At 43.4% G+C, this 24,347-nt stretch overlaps 1 protein-coding gene across 3 annotated transcripts in view; it reads left to right on the top strand.

Annotated features, from left to right (window-relative positions):
- The window catches only part of LOC126329703 (phospholipid-transporting ATPase IF-like), a 613,381-nt gene that overhangs the window by 176,695 nt on the left and 412,339 nt on the right, over positions 1-24,347 (top strand). The window contains exon 1 of one of the 3 annotated variants that reach the window (XM_049996201.1): positions 18,261-18,739. The exons of 1 other annotated variant lie outside the window; for it this stretch is intronic. In XM_049996201.1, coding sequence (XP_049852158.1) covers positions 18,638-18,739 — 102 coding nt within the window. In that variant the 5' untranslated portion in view covers positions 18,261-18,637. Of the gene's footprint in view, positions 1-18,260; positions 18,740-24,347 lie in introns of those variants that run through there. One more of the 3 variants, XM_049996200.1, reaches the window with a different exon arrangement.

Here is a 24,347-nt window from a genome sequence, read left to right as displayed (position 1 = left end):
CCTGGCCAGCAAGATCTCCGGATCTGTCCCCCATTTAGCATGTTTGTGACTGGATGAAGCGTCGTCTCACGCGGTCTGCACGTCCAGCACGAACGCTGGTCCAACTGAGGCGCCAGGTGGAAATGGCATGGCAAGCCGTTCCACAGGACTACATCCAGCATCTCTACGATCGTCTCCATGGGAGAATAGCAGCCTGCATTGCTGCGAGAGGTGGATGTACACTGTACTAGTGCCGACATTGTGCATGCTCTGTTGCCTGTGTCTATGTGCCTGTGGTTCTGTCAGTGTGATCATGTGATGTATCTGACCCCAGGAATGTGTCAATAAAGTTTCCCCTTCCTGGGACAATGAATTCACGGTGTTCTTATTTCAATTTCCAGGAGTGTATATTTCTGGTATTTTCTGAATTACTTCAGAGGAACGCCGGTGAGACTCCTCCAGAGGATATGGCATTTTTTTCTCCTTCTCTTTTCAAATGAGTTAGTACTCCATCCCTAATGACCTAGATGTTTACGCGGCGTTAAGCTTCAAACGTTCTTCCGTTCTTTTACGAAACCGGACCAAATGACCGACAATTTACAGCCGACGCACTGAAGGCAGCGCGGTGACTGCCTCCCACGCGCTGCGCGTTGTGCTTCCTCGGCTGCAGGAGCCCACATTACGGCTTATTTACCCAGCGCTGAGACAGCGCATTTATCTGAGATTACGCTGCCTGCGGCAGGCCTGCACGCCAGCCGTAAAGCCACTGGCGCTGCCCTTGAGCGCTTTAGATGCCACAACGCGGCGGCATATACTAACTACGGCCTGTGCGTGTGTCACAGTTTCCTTTACAGCAAACATAAATACTTTTTAAACATAAGACTACTCAAATAAATTCCTGAACGCCATGTCATCAACTTATTTCATCACAGAGCCAATTCATGTAACAATCTCCTCCTTAGAGACATAATGTCTTGTTAAATATAGCTGGAAACAGAGTAAAACCATGAAATTACACTCAGGAACATTGAAAACAGCGCACCCAGAAGGAAGGACGGTACAAACGCGAAACTTTGCAAATAAATATTGTGAGATCCGATATGTAAATGATCCAAGTTTGGTTCCAATGGTTCAAATGGCTCTGAGGACTATGGGACTTGACATTTGAGGTCATCTGTTCCCTAGAACTTAGAACTACTTAAACCTAACTAACCTAAGGACAGCACACACATCCATGCCCGAGGCAGGATTCGAACCTGAGACCGCAGCAGCAGCGCGGTTTCCGACTGAAGCGCCTAGAACCGCTCGGCCACACGTGCCGGCCCAAGTTTGGTGCCAGGGCGCACGAACACAGAGCCTGCAGTGGCGCTGCAATCATGCAGGGTGCCCTATTTAAAAGGCGCAAAATGGACGATTCGTACGTTTGGCGAACACATCCGCGTCAAGGAGGACGTTACTAAGCGCAGAATGCCAGCCAAACAGACGATATTTCTCACAGTTAAGCCAGTTTGAATAGGACCAATCATAGCCATGAAAACCGCAGGCTGGTCCACACGCCATGTGACTCGCCAGGTCGATCGTTTGCAGTGTTCCGTCGGGAGCAGTTGACTCGAGATGGCATCCACGTGCGACGTACTGGGGGACCGGAGCGATCAGGAAGACGAAGAGGCGAGAGGCTCGAAGGATCGTCCAGCAAGCGATCAGGGATACTGCACTGGTTCGCTCCACGATACAACTGGATTTACGGCGCCAATTGTTCCACAAGCCCTTTCCAGACGCCTTGCGGATGCGAATTTGCAGTCCAAACGTTCTTGTCGTGTACTAATGTTAACACCAAGGCATCTGCGACTCCGTCCACAGTGGTACCAAGCCAGATCGACGTGGACTTCCGCGGCTAGTAAAACGTGGTTAATGATGCATCCGGATTCCTTTTGGGAACGGGTGATAACGGCATACGGGTACGGAGGCATATTGGTGAACGGTACAGTTCCAACCACGCTGTCGTGCGTCAGACCGCCCGCACAGCCGGCGTTATGGCCTCGGGGGCCATAGTCTACGACAGCCGATCCCTTCTAATTACGGTGCATGTAACCTCAACTGGCCAGCGTTAAGTTGGTGACATTCTTCGACCCCATGTGGGACCTTCCCTACATTGTCTACCAGGGGAACTCATCCCGCATGATAATGCTCGTCCGCACACAACTCGACCTGTTCGAGACTTCCTACATTGTGTTTCGAGTGTACCATAGCCGGTCTGCCCCCCCTACTCCCCGAGACTTGTCCATTACAAGGGACTGTGTGGGACCAGCTGAAACGCCAGATGCCACCGTCTCACTCTGTACTTGATTTGCTTCAAATGGCTCTGAGCACTATGGGACTTAACATCTGAGGTCATATGTCGCCTAGAACTTAGAACTACTTAAACCTAACTAACCTAAGGACATTACACACATCCGTGCCTGAGGCAGGACTCTAACCTGCGACCGTAGCGGTCTGAAGCGCCTAGAACCGCTCGACCACCGCGGCCGGCACTTAATTTGGATGCGGCTGTTCAAGATTTGTGGACCAGTCTGCCTCAGGACAACATCAGACGTCTCATCGACTCGGACCGGACCATGTTGCGGCATGCATTGCATAAAAAGGTGGTCCAAAGCGTTATTGATGTTACACTGTATTTGTCTACTTGTACTCACTGCATTTGTTTACTTTCCTTGATTTTGAAAGAAAAGTGAATCTCTCGTCTGTATCTTTATGTCGAATGAATTTCATTTCGATCCAATGCTCCCCTCTTGGTGCGCTATTTTCAGTGTAACTCAGAGTAAGTTCAACAAGCAAGTTGTCGTTGTTGTTGTGGTGGCGGTGTTGGTGGTCAGCCCAAAGATTGGTTCCACACACTTCTGCACGCTAATCTATCCCGTCAGACCCAAAAGTTTTGATACTGGATTAATAAAGAATAGATAAATGTTAAGAGGCCAGTTTTAATGCCTCTAGTGTTCTGTCAGAAAATTCCTTCTTTAGGATGTTGTTCACCTCATGCGTCACATTGGCTTAAATATGTGTTATGTCGTCAAAGTGTTGAACCTTCATCTGAATTTCTGCACTTTGTTGCTGATAATGCCAATTCTGATCATTTGTGGTGATTTTTTTCAGAAAACAATAATCCGCGTTTTCCATGTCTATCAAGTCACGGCAGCCGTCCACGCGTCGTTGTTTTTGTACGGGAGTCAATGTGTGCAGGACAAACATGGGACACACTTCTTTCTCCTTCAAAATATTCTGAAGTATGTCTTGAACACTTTATTTAGAGATGTACCTCCACTGCGGATTGTAACACAACAACGGTGACACACTACGATCACACGTCCACTACTTGAAACTGTATGCTCTCAACTGACTGGTCGAATGCGCAACTATTGTTTACTCGTATAGTTGTTAGTTCCAGTTGTGACCGTAGCTACTGCAATGGCGTCATTTATACTCCAGGAATAAATCAGTCTCGGAACTTTTTGGACTAATAGTGTATCCCGGGGAAATCTCTTGATCTTCGTATTACTACTGCATGCTGTATCCATTTGAACCTGTTTAGTGTAGTCAAGCCTTGGTCTTCCCCTACAAACGCTTCAAACTTCCATCCATTACCAAATGAAGGATTCCCTTTATGCCTCACGGTGTGTCTTATCAACAATTCCTTTTTTTGGTTAAGTTGTGCCATCCTCGCTGATCTCCTCACTGTGGATCTACTGCAACTAAAAGTACTTCTAAGCTAATCTATAAATTTATTTTGCCTTCCGTTCGATTCAGTATCACCTTATTAGTTATCCGATCTAGCCATCTAATCTTCACATTCTGCTGTAGACCACATATCAATAAAGTCTATAATACGAGGGTAGAGAGAAAAATCCTGGACCGTCGCTGAAATATTGTGTTTTTAGGTCGTAGAGGACCTTTTTTTCAAACTTAGTTCCCTCTGTGTCAGTTCACTTTATCATATGTATTTGCCAAAGAGTTGATTCAACCGCAGTGTGGCGTTTCTGAAACATATGGAATATGCCATCTTCGGTTGCCGTAGCCTCTTTGTTTCATTCAAAATATTTCCCAGTCACCATTTGTTTCTGGTGTGAGAATGAGCGGACGTTAGGAAGTGTCAGTTATAGTAAATAACTCCAGTAATTCTTTCTTCAAACCGCTCTGTTTTCCCGTATCTAAAGGATCAGTATTGAGTGGCTAAACTGTCCGAATTAAACACGAAAATTTTTCATTGCAATCCAGGTCTCTTCTCACTTCTTTTCGATCCAATTTGTCAACTAAACCGTATTACAAGTTATTGTTTTACGCTTTACTATGCAATCAATAACAAAAATCCCTTCTGTACCTCAGAAAACGTTAACCGTTACCTTTCCAGCAGCTGCATACATCACCGACTTTTTTATGCATGACCAAAGGCTTCGACCCACTCGCGTCGGCTGCTGTTGACGGTGTTAAAAGTTTTATTATCAAAAATTGTAATTATTATTAGATTTATGTCAAATATTATTATTGTGGCAACAGTCGTACGAAAAATATCTCTGACAATATTATCATTATCTATCCTTTTTCTGTAAAAATTTGCTGGGCTGTCTATTGAAACTTTTAGATCGTTATAATAAAATTTGATACGTAGCCGTACAGTGTGTATTGTGAAAACCCTTATTCCGATAGGCAAAGGTGTTGCCGCAGTGGAAACACCGGTTCCCGTCAAATCACCGAAGTTAAGTACTGTCGGGCGAGGCCGGCACTTGGATGGGTGACCGTCCGGTCCCCCATGCGCTGTTGCCATTTTTCGGGGTGCAGTCAGCCTCGTGATGCCAATAGAAGAGCTACTCGTCCGAATAGTAGCGGTTCCGATCATAGGAAACCTTCATAGCGACCGGGAGAGCGGTGTGCTGATCACACGCCAGTCCTATCCGTATCCACAGTTGAGGATGAAACGGCGGTCGGGTGGTCCCGATGGACCACTTGTGGCCTGAAAACGGAGTGCTTTTTATTCCGACATGTGCATATTCTGATTGAAAGAAAAAAAACAGAAATTTATTACTCTTTCTACAAATCACGAAAAATCAATTCTCTTGTACCTGAATGCATTTTTTAAAATATTCTCTAATACCTCCTAACAATTAATACTGTGCTCCTGCACGTAAGACAACTTACCTCGTCTTGCCTCTGCATCCAGCAACGAGCTAAAATAGGTCAAAAGATACAGTATACTGCGATCCATGCAGAGTGCAGTGCTTGGTCACAACTGCTGATGCAACTACTGCCTTTTTTTTTTATAGACATTAAGCGGTGTAAAATATGAAAGGAACCAATAAAAACTTTTAATGTACTATACTGTGAAAACAGATGAATCAGAAAACTGACAAACTTTACTCAGATTTTTCTGTTTCTTCGACAGTTTCATTAGCAAAAGCTTTAAGTATTTCACAATGTCTTTAATCAATATATCATGTATCTAGTCACAACAAAGATACGAATACTACTTTCAATGCATGCATACATAAATCTGACAAAATCTTTCCAGTACGCAAATAAACAACAACGACGCACATCAAAAAGTCAGATTACCAGAAAATCCTTGATTAATACAAAAGTCTCTCTTCCTGTGCAGCTAGCACGGACAGGGCGGGCTGCGACCTCTCCTGACGCGTGACTTCTCACCCCGCCAGGCTGCGTATCACTACTCTCAACAGCTATTCGCTCGTTACCGCTCGCGATAATAATATCTCAGTGTTTGTGTACGCACGTGACAGTAAAATCAGTAGCGAACTTTCCAAAAAAGATATAAACGCCCAACTTTCACTGTGATGTGGTGCGCTAACGTCTTATTTACGGTAAGAAATCTGTAAACAAAATAACCAACCTTGTTGAGAAGTTCGTATTATGCAGTTGTTGTCGGTCAGCATTCAACAAATGTGACATCTTTCTGGTGCAAAGTCTTCCTACAATTAGTTCTTCGCGCAAAATGCGCCTTACTCATTTATAACTATGGCGTTATTTCATTCACGTCTTCGCCCAAATTATTTTCCTCTGTCGTTGTATTTTAGGGCCGTCCTCTATCTGAACGGTGTTCGAGAGTAACACTATTGTGCTTCATTTAAGCTGCCCATTTTGTAACAGCATAAACGAAGGACCAGGATCTTCGAAACCTATCGCCAACTTTGGATGAAATTCGTTTGGCGATGAACTTCCCGAAACAAAGAATTTTATGATGGCGTGGTAATCGAGTTGATGTACTGGAACGAAGTACATTCAACACCAAAATGTTTATCAGCAAAACTTTTCTGTAGATCAACAAGACATTTGGAATATGTTACTGAGTAAAATGTATCAACGTAATGAACAAAAATTTCGTTCACGTAAGCCTCATCTGTGTCACAGGCTAAGAACCCAGTTACATATCTGCATCTGCTTTGTTAGATACACTATAACTGACGTAAAACCATTTGTCATGAAAAACTGGAGCTTGAAATCCCTGCCATACCCATTGGCCAGTTCCATTGCAACAACTCTCTCTTTTCTGCTCCCACACAGGGTATCTAATGATGAAGTCCTGTCGTTGCTAGGATGTTAATTCTGCCTTCCTTTCTCTATATACCCCACTAGCGGTGTAATCCGATTTAACCGAGCATGATGATGTAGTGGTTATGATGTGTACGGGAGCGTATATCAAACGTAAGCAAACATATCTCTCACATAACGGTTCTTCTGTTTACCTGTGCGTCTGAAGCCCATCAGCCTGTGTTCTGCTCTTATAGCAATCAGATAACTTGCTCGTAAATTGTGGTGGTGGTGGTGGTTAGTGTTTAACGTCCCGTCGACAACGAGGTCATTAGAGAAGGAGCGCAAGCTCGGGTTAGGGAAGGATTGGGAAGGAAATCGGCCGTGCCCTTTCAAAGGAACCATCCCGGCATTTGCCTGAAACGATTTAGGGAAATCACGGAAAACCTAAATCAGGATGGCCGGAGACGGGATTGAACCGTCGTCCTCCCGAATGCGAGTCCAGTGTGCTAACCACTGCGCCACCTCGCTCGGTTTGCTCGTAAAGCTCTTGAGATATTCACAACGCACACGATAGTCGAAAAAGCTAATATCGTTTATGGCAAATGTCCCCAAACTGTTTATTTGAGCAGCAGCATTTCCGGGCTCTCCTCTGCCTGCTTCGGTTGGGTTGTTTAGCAGATGGAGTTTTCCTGTAGGAGAACGTCAGCAGCTGCAGCTAGCGAACGTAACTTTATACATGAGGTTAATTGCGTGTTATTTCTTGGAACTACTGCGATAAGCTACTCAGCTGCGTACGAGACCAATCTGACAAACAGAGGTCTGGGTAGCTAATCATCAGTCTTTCCCTGAGCTTATCAGCTACTGAAGGGATGTCTCCACTCGTTGGTATTTTGACAGTAAGAATTCCGTTCAGCGGTGTTTTCAACGGAACAAAGTGCGATGTAATTCCGTGCATTGTGACTGTGTTTAGCTGCATTTTTCTCACTCTGTCGCAAACTTATGTATTCATGTAGTTTTAAAATTTGTTCTGCATCTGAATATTAGTAGCCCATCTTTACTACAATATTATTCTGTCGACTTTCAAGCGTTCCATACTAAAAAAGATTAATGTTCTAATAAAAAAAGCCTTTAAATTGTTTAAGCTTGATGCAGATCTGTTTAAGAGTTGAATGAGGAATAAGGGCATTTTTAAAATAAATTTTAGCTGCAGAAATTTTTTAATCATTGCTGCAGGCGCTCTACTTTTTCAGTTCGTGTTGTTGCTTTCATACAGTAAACCACACATTACAGTAAACAGATATTCCCACAACGATTTCATCATGTTTGGTACTTTATCCGTCTTCAGAAAACTCGGCTACATTTTTTGAAAAAATCCGCAACATTTAGCAGAAAGAAATTTTATTTCTTTACCGGTCTTCGTCAGAAGATTAGAATTATCGTTTCATTAGCGGGCGTCAAAAATAAGCAGTTATATACAGCAGAATACTGTAGTACTCCTGCATACACCTGGTTATTTTCCCTGAGCTTATCAGCTGCTGTAGGGATGTCTCCACGCGTTGGTATTTTGACACAAAGAATTGCGTTCAGCGGTGTTTTCAGCGGATGATAGCATGATTCTAATCTTCTGTAGAAGGGCACCAGGTGCTTGAAACTGAATTACGTGCTAATTGTTGCTAATTTTTTCAACGAAGAATTTGTCACGGCATAATTACTTCATTAATTGTCACCATCTGTAACATTGTCCCCAAAAGTCCAAACCAGACGAGTTTCCTGTGATTTACTACCGTCGTGTGTTTCTTAAGTTTCTGGCACCGTTCTGCTTTTCTGAGATGCCAGTTTTACATCGGATATCTTCCTGTAATACGCAAACATTTCCAGCAAAGAAAAAAAAAAAGAATCCATTTCGATCGAACTTGACTTTATTGAAAAGCCAACGGCCTTGCCGCAGTGGTAACACTGGTTCCTGTCACTTCACCGAAGTTAAGCGCTGTGGGGCTGGGCTAGCACTTGGATGGGTGACCATCAGGTCTGCCGAGCGCTGTTGGCAAGCGGGGTGCACTCAGCCCATGTAAGGCCAACAGAGGATCTACTTGATGTAGCGGCTCCGGTCTCGGAAACTGATATACGGCCGGGAGAGCGGAGTGCTGACCACATGCCCTTCCATATCCGCATCCAGTGACGCCTATGGGCTGAGGATGACACTGCGGTAGGTCGGTACCGATGGGTCTCCATAGCCTGTTCCGGAGGAGTTTTTTTCACTTTAATGAGACGGTATATACATTGCCCAAAAAAGTAAACCATAGACTGCAAAGGAAGAAACTAGAAAATAATGTCCGCAAGGGTCTCTACCTCTCTCTCGCAACCGTCATGCAATATTGCAATATTGATACCTTTAGTGATTCCTAATAGCTATATGTTAGTGGGCACCTAACGAAGTCCTCAGTGTTAGAAAGATCTCTTGGGACAAAGGGGTTCTGTAGGTTCAAATGGCTCTGAGCACTATGGGACTTAACTTCTGAGGTCATCAGTCCCTTAGAACTTAGAACTACTTAAACCTAATTAACCTAAGGACATCATACACATCCATGACCGAGGCAGGATTCGAACCTGCGATCGTAGCGGTCGCGCGGTTCCGGACTGTAGCGCCTAGAACCGCTCGGCCACCGCGGCCGGCGGGTTCTGTAGGGCTCGACAGTAAGTAAAGCTGTCGTCAGCTCGAAGATTGGTTTGATCTCCGTATTGCATTACTCGCCATGTCCCCAAACAGGCAGTTAGAGGGAGACGAACTGTGTAACGTGGATACCGAAACACGGAACAACTTGGTAATTTTCACATATATAAAACGCTGCTAAAGGCGATCAGAGACAGTTAAAAATCCTAGGACCGACTAGGGATTGCATCCGACATCTTGGTTGAAAATGGCTCTGAGCACTATGGGACTTAACATCTGTGGTCATCAGTCCCCTAGAACTTAGAACTACTTAAGCCTAACTAACCTAAGGACACCATACATGCCCGAGGCAGGATTCGCACCTGCGACCGTAGCAGTCGCGCGGTTCCGGACTGAGCGCCTAGAACCGCTAGACCACCGCGGCCAGCCCGACATCTTGGAATATATAGTCTGCCACAACCTATTTAGCGACCGAACCACTCAACTGATGGGTGGAGATCGCTTTAGGAAATGAAATACTCTCGTCGTCACGACACGAGATGCGCTGCGTTACCCGAGAATTGTACTACAATGGCTCATGCTAAGTTAACTATAGTTTGTTGTTGGTAAAACACGAGAATAAATTTGTATTCCTCCGAGAAGTCAAAAGGGCTACACGTTGTGTCGCGGTTATCATTTCTGAAGTAATGGCTTCGGGTGGGTATCCTGGTGCACTACTAAAACAAGAAAAAGCAACGGCCGATATGCAGACGTCAGGACAGATGTAAGGAAATATCAAGTGTGCGTGAGATGACGAATTCCTTGGGAACGCTGTGTTTTGTTGCGTATCGGTTTGCGCTTGACCTAGATATTAAATATTTATATTTTATTTTTTACATTTAATAACAAATTTTTACAGCTTATTTTTCTTATCTCAGCTTAATATGAAACTTTTTACACCCTTTTGCTTTCAATCATAAATTTGCGGAGATTGTGTGTAGACGAGAGGGAATAAATGAAATGAAGCCTTGCACAATTTCGTATGAAATAAGTCTTCAAACAGATTTTCTTTTTCTTTTGGCTATGGTTTTAGGGCGCAAAACTGCTATGGTCATAAGCTGTCAAAACCGATGTTTGTAAAATTATATTATTTATTATAATTTATCAATTATTTATTTATTTGCTGCATTACAACATGTTACCTATTATTTAAACATAGCCTGTATTCATTCTTACACAGATGATTATTATTATCAACAACAATTTCTTTTCTGTGCGTGGCAACTAATCTTACAATACACATTATTTCATCCAGCTTCAGAATAGCAAACAGGACGTCTTCGTATCAGTCAGCGACCATAATCATGCACCAATGCACAACATTTTTGATTCTTGGACACACATCATTATTTCTTATTTTGATTAAGCTTTCGGCTAACTGCCAATATCGGATCAGTCATGAGACAAAAAATAAAAGCATAGGATATACGATATACAATTCATTGCACATATTACAAAAATATATTTAGTAAGAAAAGAAAATAACCATGGGAGGTCCAGTAATAGAATAGATCACAAAGAAAATGAGAAGCGGTGACAGTAAAACGGGTACAAATACAGTAATATAGATGAGTAATACACATTAAATACTGTAAAACATCGGCCGAGCGGTTCTATGCGCTACAGTCTGGAACCGCGCGACAACTACGGTTGCAGGTTCGAATCCTGTCTCGGGCATGGATGTGTGTGATGTCCTTAGGTTAGTTAGGTTTAAGTAGTTCTAAGTTCTAGGGAACTGATGACCTCAGAAGTTAAGTCCCATAGTGCTCAGAGCCATTTGAACCATTTTGAACTGTAAAACATCAATAAAATATATAACATCAAACAGTGCGTACTCGTATGGGGTGTACTTGCTTACGGGCGGCGACACAGTCACCGGTAAGAAGGTGAATTTTCCGACGGCCAGCAGGTGGCACTCAAGGTACAATAACATCGCACGCTATTCGATAGATGACAGATGAGTGCAGACGTGGATGAAACATATATTAGATTACAATATATTTCCATTTTTATTAATGGAAGTATATATCAAACTGAAAAATCCACATGGATTAATACATGTGCATCTATATGAGTCTCCTGAGATTTTAACGAACATGTCGTAACATAATATTTGTACAATATATGACAGTTCACCTATAAATCCCTCACCCGCCCCCTCTGACGTCGACGCCTGGTGTTTCTGTGTGTGCCGTCGTTTTGTGCTTCAGTGGTTCAGTGTAACTCGTTTTGTGCACCTACGTTCACGTGTGACAATATTCGTCTATGTCTGTGTCCAAGTGTCTGAACAACTTTTATCTTGGACTCTACGCCGGTGAACGGCTCCATGTATTTTAAAAAGTGTTTGTCTCCGTTTACATGTCCACCGTATTTTTTTCTCTCACATTGTCTTCATTTGTATCTTGTATGTTTCTCTGCGACCGAAGAGTGGCGTAGTATGCTGCTGCTGGCCTGCCTGTAAACAGGTTTGAAAATAACAATAAAGAAAAAAAAAACCTCTGACGTAGTGTAACGTTGACTGGATCTTCTTCTCGCCTAAATCCTATAAGTCCCTTGAAATCCCGAAAGGACATGCACTTCTCCTGGCCTTCGGCATCCGCCTACCATACCCAACTTACATCCTACATCAACCCATCCACTTCCCACACCTTCTCCTATTCCTAGAGCACCTTCGGATCCGATACATTAACCGAAAAACCCAGTCCCAGCACCAAATTTCCCAACCACTAATCACCAACCCATATACCCTGTTGCGCCACTACATCCATATTCCACCTCCCATGTACTTCCATGCCTTATTCATCCTCTCCCGCCGGAATTTTAACCAATTACCACTCCCCAACGATGAAATCCTTCCCGAGGTATACCCCTCTTTCCATCCTAATCACAACGCTCTACCTCACACCATCCTCCAACTTCCTCCTTTCCCCTTCATCCACCTTGCTGACTTCAAGTTGCTACCTGTAGTTCTACGGGGCACCATAGTCATACTCATTTTTGCACCTTCATTATGAAAATTTCTTCGTGTCTCACCTCACATCACCATTACACAAACCCACCATTCACGTTCAAGAGTGACTGTACTTTAACTGTATTATAAAACCGTCAAACGAGTGTTAAAAACAGTCAGTATTTTCATGTATGTGTAGTTTACAAATCCTGTTTATTGTCACTTGTTTTTATGTAAAAATCGAAAAATGGTTCAAATGGCTCTGAGCACTAAGGGACTTAACATCTGAGGTCATCAGTCCCCTAGAACTTAGAACTACTTAAACCTAACTAACCTAAGGACATCACACACATCCATGCCCGAGGCAGGATTCGAACCTGCGGCCGTAACGGTCGCGCAGTTCTAGACTGAAGCTCCTAGAACCGCTCAGCCACTGTAAAAATCGTCACTATCGTCAACCTATGTATTTTTTACAAAGTCATCTGTTATTGTCGCATTTTATATGTTTTAACCATTTTTAAATACAGTTTTGGTAACATTTAGCTGAAGAGCGGTTTTTATCCACTGCCAGTGGACAAAAACACGTCGTAGGAAAATGAAATAATAATAAAGAAACGAAATATTACAGTTATTGTTGATATATCGAAACCACCCCTACCAGTCCACCTCCTTCCGTATGCTGATGACCCCCTTTTCCTCGCCCTCTACCCTACGCTCCACAAATCCCATTGATCCTTCCAAGTCCCAGTGAACCAGTTTACCTCCCGATGTAACGTAAGCGAAAATCATAGGACGAACCACTCGCATCTTCAGCCTCCATGACTTCTGCCATACCATTTACAACCGTCCTGTCCATATAACTAACACACTAAAATCTTGCACTGAACCTCACCAAAAACTAATGTGGAAATTTCACCTATTAAGCATCCAGCATAAAGCCTACAATAGACTGAAACTACTAAAAGGCCGAAATTGGGGATTACGCCCCTCCACTATTCTCCACACCTACGAAACCCTGATCCGATCCATCGTCTGCTATGAAAATGTTGCATGGATCTCCTCCCCACCAATGTTCTACAATTCCCTCCAAATCCACGAACGCAATGCACTCTGTCTTTACCTTCCCCCACCTGGATCCTCCACCATCTCATCAAATTTCCACCCCTCCTCATCAACATCGAACACCTCTGTATCTCCTGTACTATCCGCAAACTAGATTCCAATAACTTCATTGTCTCCATTCTGATCGCCAACACTGGTATGCTGCAACGTCTTCACGCACACATCCCACTGTTCCTACACCTACATACACTCCTTACCCTCTCCCAGACAATGAGATTGGCCCCCATATTTATCCCTCCCACCAACTTTAACTTTTCACCACTAACCCATTCGACATCAGAGCTTCTCTCTCCTTTTCCATCACCATCCATCCCAATCCCTTTTCTCTTGCAACAATAGCCCTACCCACGTGACACATCAGGCTTCACCCTCTGCCTTTCCCACTGTATTTCCTACTATCCACCTCCTCCACTATCATCTCCATAGCTTTCCTAGCAGACCCACAAACCCATGGAACATATTCTCTCTCCTCCGAAAATACTGCTCACCTTAGTGCAGGTCCTTTAGATTTTAAGTGAAAGTTAAGTGTTTCAATGTTTTTGTCATAAGAATTTCATCTTCTTGTAAGTTAGTTTCTATTTCTCATTTTAACTCTGTTTTAATTCGTTTGGCTGAAGAGTGGAGAACTGAATCGTAGCGCTGACAGCCAACCTCTGCCCATATGGGGCGAGAGGGATGAAATAACAATAATAAAAATATGACAGCTTACAGTGAAACACTGAAATATTGTTGCACCAAATGCTAGGCTATAGAAAAAAATGAGAGAAATCGTAGAGCCCAACAACAGCAAAATATAACAGAAGGCGGTGACCAAATCGCAGAAAAATGATTCCAAGACAACCAATGGGTAATCCATGTGGAGCCAATAAAAATAAGGTGGGAGTTAGGAGTTGGTTTGCTAAAACACTCAAACTTCATAACTAGTCATAGAAGACAAAAAAAAATTGCTCTTATCCGTTTACTCGTTTATCACTCGTTGTGACTGTCTGTCTCTATGAGAATATATCTTTTTTAAGTTCTTCCAAATTTCTGAGTACGTGACCTTTGGGTGCTTCCTGAGGATGTTGAGGCTTTCTGTAATGCCGTCTACATTATGTTTTTCAAATTTAAATGGTTCCCTGAAACTCTCTAGTTCGACTCGTCCGTTTGCTCCCTACATCTTTTTGAGAAATTATTGCCGGTTTGGCCTATATAAAATTTATCACAATCCTTCTATTTGAGCTTATACACTCGAGACCTCGAAAATTTGTTATCATTATTCTTTATAGATTTGCGTAATCTGTCACGTAAATTGTTGTGGTTGGCAGGAGAGCCAACACAGGGTTACTACAGGAGGCCGAAATGCACGCGTTTTAGCTCACGCAGGCTGGCGTGAGGTCTGGAACATGACAAGGGAATTAGAATTGAGATAAACGGGCGTAGCTGGTTGAATACTTAACTTGCATCCATTAATGACGAACGTCGCTCTTGATGGTACATGATATACAATATCAATAGAAACTGATCATGGCGCCTTGCTAGGTCGTAGCAAATAACGTAGCTGAAGGCTATGCTAACTATCGTCTCGGAAAATGAGAGCGTAATTTGTCAGTGAACCATCGCTAGCAAAGTCGGCTGTACAACTGGGGCGAGTGCTAGAAAATTTCTCTAGACCTGCCGTGTGGCGGCGCTCTGTCTGCAATCACTGATAGTGGCGACACGCGGGTCCGACGTATACTACCGGACCTCGGCCGATTTAAAGGCTACCACCTAGTAAGTGTGGTGTCTGGCGATGACACCACATAAATATCTACTGATACGAAATCCAACTTTTAGACTCTCTCTTTTTAACGATTTCGCAGTGCTCCCAAAATGTGTACGATTATAAGTCAGAGATAAACTTCGTTTTAGTTGCTTTTTGCTTTTCATGCCTTTTCCACTTGTCTTTAACATTTCTGTATATCCTCACTGCATTAAAACCATTAGCCATCATTAGCTCTGTAATTACATTTAATTCACGTTCAATAGCAATATTATCAAGAGTTAATTTGAGGATCCTGTTAGTCATTGACCTAAAAAAAAACCATCTGTGGAATTTGATTGACACAAGTCTGTGGTAATAATACCATATGAAGTGGTTGATTTACGCAGGCCGTTGTAACCGAACGGTTCTAGGCGCTTCAGTCCGAAACCGCGCTGCTGCTACAGGCGCAGGTTCTAATCCTGCCTCGGGCATGGACGTGTGTGATGTCCTTAGATTAGTTAGGTTTAAGTAGTTCTAACTCTAGGGGACTGATGACCTCAGATGTTAAGTCCCACAGTGCCTAGAGCCATTTGAACCATTATTTTGGTTGATTTACGGAAAACATAAGCTGATAGTGTCCCATTATTTTTCTTTAACAAATGATCTAAGAAGGTAACACTTCCTTTCTGAGTTAGATGACATTAACGACATTGTTAAGAAATTTAACTAGATGCATCCAAAAATTAAATTCACAGTAGAGGAAATATTACCTTCTTAGATCTTTCGTAATCTTTGCTTGGAAGAATTTGAGAGTTATTCTCATAGGAACAAGCAGCCATGATGAATAAACGGATTTGAATAAAAATTGTTTTTTTTTGTCGTTTGTTATTATCATTATTATTATTATTAAAGTCTGATGTCATGTTTGCACTTGCCTATCATCTATCAAATAGAGTGCGCTGTTATTGTACCTTGGACGCCACCTGATAGCAGTCGAAAAAATTCACCTTCTTCTCGGTGACTGTGTCGCCGCCATTATGCACCTACACGCCACATGAGAACGTACTATTTGACGATATATGTTGTATTAACATTTTAAAAATATTTGGTATGAATTACTCATGTATATTACTGAATTTTATCCTATTTACTGTGAGCACTTCTCGTTTTGTGATCTACTGAAACAATGTGCATCCCATGGATTTTTTTCCTCACGATTAATATTTTTGTAATACATGCAAGGAATTTAAACATGCCACGTTTTTACTTTTTGTCTCATGACAGATCCGATGATGAAAGTAAGAAGTAGCAAAGTGGGCCAAGACAGAAATTTCGTGTGTTTGTACAGTTCTACTACTCTTCACCATGCCTAATTCTGCCACAAATAAAGTCTACACCATCACTATGTGATCAAAAGTATCCGGAGACGTGGCTGAAAATGGCGTACAAGTTCGTGGCGCCCTCCACCGGTAATGCTGGAATTCAATATGGTGTTGGCCCACCCTTAGCCTTGATGACAGCTTCGACTCTCACAGGTGTTGGAAGGTTTCTTGGGGAATGGCAGCCCACTCTTCACGAAGGGCTGCACTGAGGAGAGGTATCGACGTCGGTCGATGAGGCCTAGCACGAATTCGGCGTTCCGAAACATCCCAAAGGTGTTCTATAGGATTCAGGTCAGGACTCTGTACAGGCAAGTCCATTACAGAGATGTTTTTGTCGTGTAACCACTCCGCCACTGGCCGTGCATTATGAACTGGTGCTCGTTCGTGTTGAAAGATGTTATCGCCGTGCCCGAATTCAACAGTGACAAGCAAGAAGGTGTATAAAACATCCATGTAGACCTGTGCTGTGATAGTGCCAAGCAAAACAACAGGGGTGCAAGCCCCCTCCATGGTTTCTAGCGACGCTGACGTGAATGGTCACCCAGATTTTGTGATGTAGCTCACTGTGATTTCTTTCCGAAGGAGTACTTGAAATGTGAAGTGTGCGTCAGCAAACCGGTCATTTCCAGAATTCAACGTCGAGATTCATCGTGTTACTTCAGAAGTAGAGATGCAAATTTGTCGAAAAGGTACGGAAAGTTTCACTGTAAAAACGAGAGTGGGCATGCAAAGTCATGGAAGTCATTTGAGTAATAAATCTCATACATAATGATAAGTAGTATACACCGCAATAAGATGTAAAGTACAGGGTGATCAAAAAAGTCAGTACAAATTTGAAAACGTAATAAACCACGGAATAATGTAGATAGAAAGATAAAAATTGACACACATGCTTGGAACAAAAAAAAAACAAAGTTCACAAAATGTCCGACAGATGGCGCTGAACAGCGAAACATCAGTGACAACTACCGTGATGGGTGAGAGGTACGCCGATATGTTACAGAATCGCATCATCCCCAGCCCGGCTGATAAACACCTGCTGGAACGTATGATATTTATGCAGCATGGCGCTCCACCCCATATTGCTAGACGTGTGAAAGAACTCTTGCGCGCGTCGTTTGGTGACGATCGTGTGCGCAGCTGCCACTTTCGTCATGCTTGGCCGTGCGATTATTGGCTTTGGGATTACCTGAAGTTGCAAGTGTATCGTGATCGACCGACATCTCTAGGGATGCTGAAAGACAACATCCGACGCCAATGCCTCACCATAACTCCGGACATGCTTTACAGTGCTGCTCACAACATTATTCCTCGACTACAGCTATTGTTGAGGAACGATGGTGGACATATTGAGCATTTCCTGTAAAGAAGATCATCTTTACTTTGCCTTACTTTGTTATGCTAATTATTGCTATTCTGATCAGATGAAGCGCCATCTGTCGGACATATTTTGAATTTTTTTAATTTTTATTATTATTATTATTATTATTTTTTTGTTCTAGTAAAACCCCATCTCATTCCAAGCATGTGTGTCAATTGGTACCTCTCTATCTGTATTATTCCGTGATTTACTCAGTTTTCAGATTTATACTGGCTTTTCGATCACCCGGTACTTAATTTGATCCATCAATTTGAATGTCACTGTGCACTCAAATGCGCATTCTTTATGGGACACCCTTCGCAATCACACCTTGTGATTTAGTTTGCCGTTTTCGGCAGACCTCGCGCGTCCTGCCCCGCTATGCGCTGAAGAGCCCAGGTGGGCGTTGCCCGCCGCCACGCTGCGTTGCGTCACGCCGCAGGGAAAGGAGGCGCGGCGGCGCGGGGTTGGCAGCCCTGCGGCCGCCGTTCTTCCCCACCACAGCGGCCGGCGGCGTCGCTGAGGTCAGGCCGCGATGCGAGAGCGCGCTTCGCTCGAGTGTCGCTGCCGCGGTAACGCGCCGGCATGTCCGCGCAGTTCCTTCCGCAGGCCGGGTCCCCGGCTGCGTCCAGGGGCGCTCCGAGGAAATGCTGCACCGCCGACAGTTAGCGTACTCGCCCCGAAATCGAACAGCGGTCGGTCTTTTGCGCGTTTTCGCGGGTCTCTTTACGATGTAGGTGCCTCGTGGTTTCCGATTCGCGCGTTCCCCATCGAGGATCCCTGCGCATCGCTTCGGGTGGCGTACTTCCGTGCCGTTGCGCTGGCCGTTTCGAGAGGACGTCGGACAAGTGCCAACGTGTAAATAGTCACAACAATGACTATGTTTCCTCAGTATGTGTACAAGCTGCTGTGGCCGTCGAAGGCGACGGTTGACAGCGGAGTGGAGGAGCAGTCGCTGGATGAGGAAAACGGAGACGTAAGTGTGTTGTGTGTTGCTACACGTGCGGCCGCAGAAACCGGGAGCGTTGGACGCGCTCCCGCGTCGCCTTTCTGCACGTTCAGCTTCTGATAACGGCCGTGCGCCGAGCTGGCCGCGCTCTAACAGCTTCACTAACACCTTCCCGGTTGTCTCTCTCTGCACCGTGCTTAGCAGGAAATTCACTTGGCACTTGCAGACGATACCCTTTTTTAAAATTGATATCTGAAAATGTCTCTTACAGCCAGTGCAGTTACATTAATAACTAATAAAACCGTGTAATCAAAAGAACAAGTTTCAATTTCAAACTTCCTGGCAGATTAAAACTGTGTGCCGGACGGAGACACGAACTCGGGACCTTTGCCTTTCGAGTTCTTCAGGGTTCGCAGAATACCTTCTGTTAAAGTTTGAAAACTAGGAGACGAGGTACTGGCAGAAGTACAGCTGTGAGGAGGGGGCGTGTGTCGTGCTTGGGTAGCTCAGTTGGTAGAGCACTTGCTTGCGAAAGGCAAAGGTGCCGAGGTCGAGTCTCGGTCCGGCACACAGTTTTAATCTGCCAGGAAGTTTCATATCAGCGCGCACTCCGCTGCAAAGTGAAAATCTCATTCTGGAATTTTCAGTTTATTACCAGTTTCACTCAATAGTGTCTGCAATTCCTTAGCAAACGCTAATCTTCACCTAAAAGCACGTTAAGGTTCTGTAAGTCTCATAGTATATTTCCGATAGTAACAATTTTACTGATGTCGATAGGGAATTAGTGCGTACTCAGCAATCAAAGCAATCGAATTTGAAATTGTCGGAGCGCTCATCTTCGCCACATACACACTGCGGAAATGATATAACACCGTCTAATGCAGACATTTCTCGAAGCAGCAGTAACTCAGGCATACGGTGGCGGTTCTTGAACGTCGACGGTTGTCTTATTTGAGAAGTACCGTTAGAAAGAAATGTATTTCTCTGTAAAGTCTTCCCGTACTTCTATAGCACTTCCCCAATCTTTGTTCTACATTTTCCTGGATGATGTTCTAACTATATTCACTAATTGGAATTCCACAATAACCTATTTCTCAATCCTAAGAGTCTTCCTTAGCAAAGACACCTACCATTTCATTCCCATTAATGCCTCAATGTGACTTTATCCATGACGATGATGACAATAAAGATGAAGATGATGTCTGTATGATGGTTTGGGCACGCTGCAGCATCGTCTTTATAGCGCCCGTATTTGATTTTTACGAGGTAAGTGTGGATGACAGTGGCAAAATTATCAAACGATACTAGGAATTAATATCTAAAAAGTCTTGAAGATTTGCACACACATACATAAAAACGGAGGGAGAGAAAGAGAGGGATAGAGAGAGAGAGAAGAGAGAGAGAGAGAGAGAGAGAAATAAGAAAGTTCCGCATTCTGTCAGTCATCAAAGTTATGACAAAAAGGACAATTTGGAAACAAACTTGTACAACAGGTAGCTGTGACTGGGAAGCCGCTGGAATAAAAGGAATGTGCCAGGCCTTCTGTAAAACACAAAAAGCTCCAGCCTAAAACCTTAGGGTCCAATACTACATAAAATTTTACAGGTTTTACAACACTCGTCTCGTCATCAGCTAAAATAGGGGGCAGATTCCCACTTCAATCTGTTCCTGTCCTCGCATCACAATATAGAATGAAGTCAGGAGAGCCTGATATCCTTTCAACGGTTATGGAAGAACTGTTTATGCAGCGGAACAAACAGTCGGGATGCTTATGATATGCTGAATCTACTACATACATTAATCAAATAACAAGCTCTGTGGTATTTATACAAGGGAATTCTTAAGTAATTTCTCATATATATATATATATATATATATATATATATATATATATATATATACTATTACTTAAGAATTTACTTTTCGAACAGCTCTGATATATATAAAGGCTACTCGAAAAGTAAATTCTTTGTACGTATATGTTGGGCAGTCTCTCTAGTCTGCCCTTCGATCACGTCACGTTGCTCTTCTCATTTCGGAGCGGACGATAAACACGTAAAAATGCCTAGAAAATAGTGTCTCCCACCAAGTATGAGGGCCTAGCGGGAGATTTCGCCTGATGTCACGCAGCCTGCATAACATAACTGTCATACGGTTCTTTCTTCGTGACAATTCTCCGCCACACACTGCAGAGGCAATGATGATGCTCCTGCAGCGTTTTCAATGGGAAGTGTTTGATCACCCACAGTACAGTCCGTAATTGGCTCGCGCTGAGTTTCGTCTCTGCTCACATGAGGCGCTGGCTTTGAAGACAGCATTTTGGCACAGTTAACGAGCTGTAGATCAGCGTAGAGAATCTGCCCAAAGCATAGGCGGCTGCCTGCTATGACGAGGGTTTTGGTAAGTTGGTACCGCGCTACAACAAATGATTAAGTCGGAGTGGTGACTATGTAGAGAAGTGGCTGAAAGATGTAGCTAATTGTTGCAAATAAAACATTTTTTTTAAATTTCACCTGTGGTTTCCTTTTGGTGACCAATCGGGACTTACTTTCCGATTAGCTCTCGTATATATAACACATTTCACACGTGTCTCATCTGTATCTGTAGCGAATTTCGCTCTGCAGTTTCATATGAATCCTGAGGAAACTTGTAATTCTGTCTGGGTAAGAACCACCCCTTCTCAGCCGCACCCCCACCCTTAAAAGCAGTAGAGGTGTCTTACTACCACAGTATTTTCATACAGATAAGGAGTGATGTACGTAACAAATTTGCTCGGAATTTCTCCAGGCGTTTCTGAGCTGTGTTTCTATGTAACCACTAGTCTTCACCCCCACCTTCGGCTATAGGTGTGTCTTACTGCCCACAGTAATTTTCTCTGGACAGCAAGTGATACATGTACCAAGTTTGGTAGAAATTGTTTCCGGAGGTACAGAGAGATGCCGATATGTCACTATCTTTGCATCTCTCCCTTGCTCCCCGCTTCGTCCTCTCATTCCCCTAACCCTAGAGGTGATACGTCATCGGAACTATAACCAATGAGTCTAGCGGACGGAAAAGTCGTTATGGGAAAATTTTTCATGTCATGGCTTTTCACCCCCAACCCCTAATGATGGTATTTATTTACATACAAATAATAAGTCATGTATACAGAAAATTTGGTTGCAATTATTTTTGCAGACTTCCTGAGTTAAGCTTCTACGTCACCCCCGTTTCAGCCCCAACTACAACCTCGTGGAAGGTAGGTATATCTAAACCTCCACAGTGCTTCTGTTTGAAATTGCTCCAGGCTTTCCAGAGTTATTATTACCCATAAATACATACATACATTTTTATAAGACACAGATTTTCGAAAAACTCTAGAAAATATGTATTACTTGTGTCGAAGGCGTACAAGAGCTGCTACTAGACGGTGTCCGGGAGGTAGGGACGAATATTAAAATGCTATGGAACATACAAAATTTATTGAAAATGTAATGTTTCTCTGTCTTTTCCTTTTTTTTACAAACACATTAAATAAGTTCTCCTATTTACGTGCGGAATAGGAGCAATGCGTTCACTGAAGTTCTCGATAAAGTGTTCACAGACATCTGGAGGGGTGCCAGTAACAACCCTTTTCATTTCCTCCTTCAATTCGTGTATTGTTTGTGGTTTGTTCCCGTACACTTTTGATTTTACAACTCCCCCCACCCCACCCCACCCAGAAAAAAAAACATCACAATGATCGCATGACCTGGCAGGCCATTCCTGGTTGCCACGCAAAGAGATAATTTTTTGCGGAAACTTTCCATTCAGCAGAGCAATCATTTCACATGATGTGTGACATATCTTACCATCTTGTTGAAACCAAAAATTGTCGTTTTAATCAATAAGAGGGAAAAAACTATCCGAAAGCATGTTTCGGTAACGGTCGCCGTTCACAGTGACGGCAGCTCATCATTTTCAAAAAAGTACCGACCGATCACTCCTCCTCCCCAACATCGCCACCACACAATCGTGCGTTGTATATGCATCTCATCTTCCACAGTCACTCGCGAAATTTCTTTACCCCAAATTCTGCAGTTCTTCTTACTGACGTACCCACTGAGGTAGAAGTGCGCACAAGCTGAGAAAATTATTCTTTTTGTGAAGTTCTCGTTTCCGCTTCACCAGCCAAGGTGCATTGAGCAAATCGATGTCTCTTTCTATGATCTACAGGCTTCATCTCTTGTGTAGGTTAAATGTTTTATGCGTGCATTTTCAGATCTCTTGAAACGATTTCATACGTGAACTTGGTGATAGATTACCGAGCTCGTCGGTGAACCGATTTTCTAAGGTAATATTTTCTTGTGTTCGAACAGAACGCGGTCGTCCTGTTTTCTCAACGTTTGAAATACAACCCGTGGTCTGAATGTTCCAGATCAATTTCCGAACTGATGATTCGGTTGGAGCAGCATTACGGAACGGTTGCCGTAGGACTTTCGCTGTTTTTGTAATAACTTTTTATCACTTGGTTACGTTGCTCTCTTGTCATCTGCTCCATGACGAAAATAAATATCAATCAACAGTGGTGCTCATCACACAAAAGCTCTCCGGCTAATAATGGGAAGGAACGCAGATAACAAACATGGAAAAACTACGGCTGCCAACCGTCATATAACAACATGGCGCAAAATTCAAATTCGTCCTCAATTCTCGGACACCCATGCAAATCGAACACTAAGTAAAAATGTGTTTTCGAAGAACAGATGTCAGCTGTCACTTTAGTGAAACTACTCTGCGAAATAGTAAACTTGAGAACGGAGGCATCGGTCGGTTCCCGTAACGTGACTCTTACGTGGCAATAAAGATTCAGTTATGTTGTGGCGTTAGAAGTGGCTCGGCGTCAGCCGGTGCGCGTCGTTACACCGCAGAGCAGCTGACGCCTGCGCTGGCATCCGGCCTCCGGTCTTCAAGTCTTAGAACTGAAGATGGCCTGATTCAGCCGAAACTACTAGTTACAGTTAAAGGAAAATGTAGTCTAGGCTGTTTTGTTCCTAAATTTCTCTCTTCAAAAGTTCTCTAATGCCGTTCAGAAAATCACGTTCTTCTATTTTTTAAAACTTAATTGCTGTAGTATTGACCGATAAAAACGTTGCGAGTCTATCCGTACAGAAAATCTTTTGTCGATATCTTGAGATGCATATGAAATCATGTCAGTGGAGTATGCCATCGTTAGTGGTAGAGTAAAATCGAAAAGCAGGCACGTGGCGGTTGTTCTGCCGGTGTTTATTCACTACACCTTGTCGACAGGATTCTTGTGGCGGGAATCGGGTTCCCACCCGTGGTGGTATTAACGCTCTGTCACCTTACTGAAAAGCCTGTTTACAACAACAGTAGGAAGACTGGACCTTGTACCACATTAGGATGCCGTTCTACAGCCAAGAGGGTGTTTGAAAAAGTGAACGTTCTTTTTCGTTCTGTTCTAACAAGAACGGAACACAATGACTGAAAGGCGCAGAGATAAATAAAAAGTGCACGCTGCACAACGCTCTAAATAGCACCTTGCCTACCAATGCTAATGTCTCTAAGCGACGCTCTATTGTTACTCTTACTAGAAACTGGTGCATTTAATACATGAAGTGCTGAATTCTATTGACAAGGGATTGCAGGTCGATTC

The sequence above is a fragment of the Schistocerca gregaria genome, chromosome 2 (genome assembly GCF_023897955.1).
Source record: "Schistocerca gregaria isolate iqSchGreg1 chromosome 2, iqSchGreg1.2, whole genome shotgun sequence".
Classification (NCBI taxonomy): domain Eukaryota; kingdom Metazoa; phylum Arthropoda; class Insecta; order Orthoptera; family Acrididae; genus Schistocerca; species Schistocerca gregaria.
Note: the sequence above shows the minus strand (reverse complement) of the source record. Positions and strands in the feature narration are given on the sequence as shown.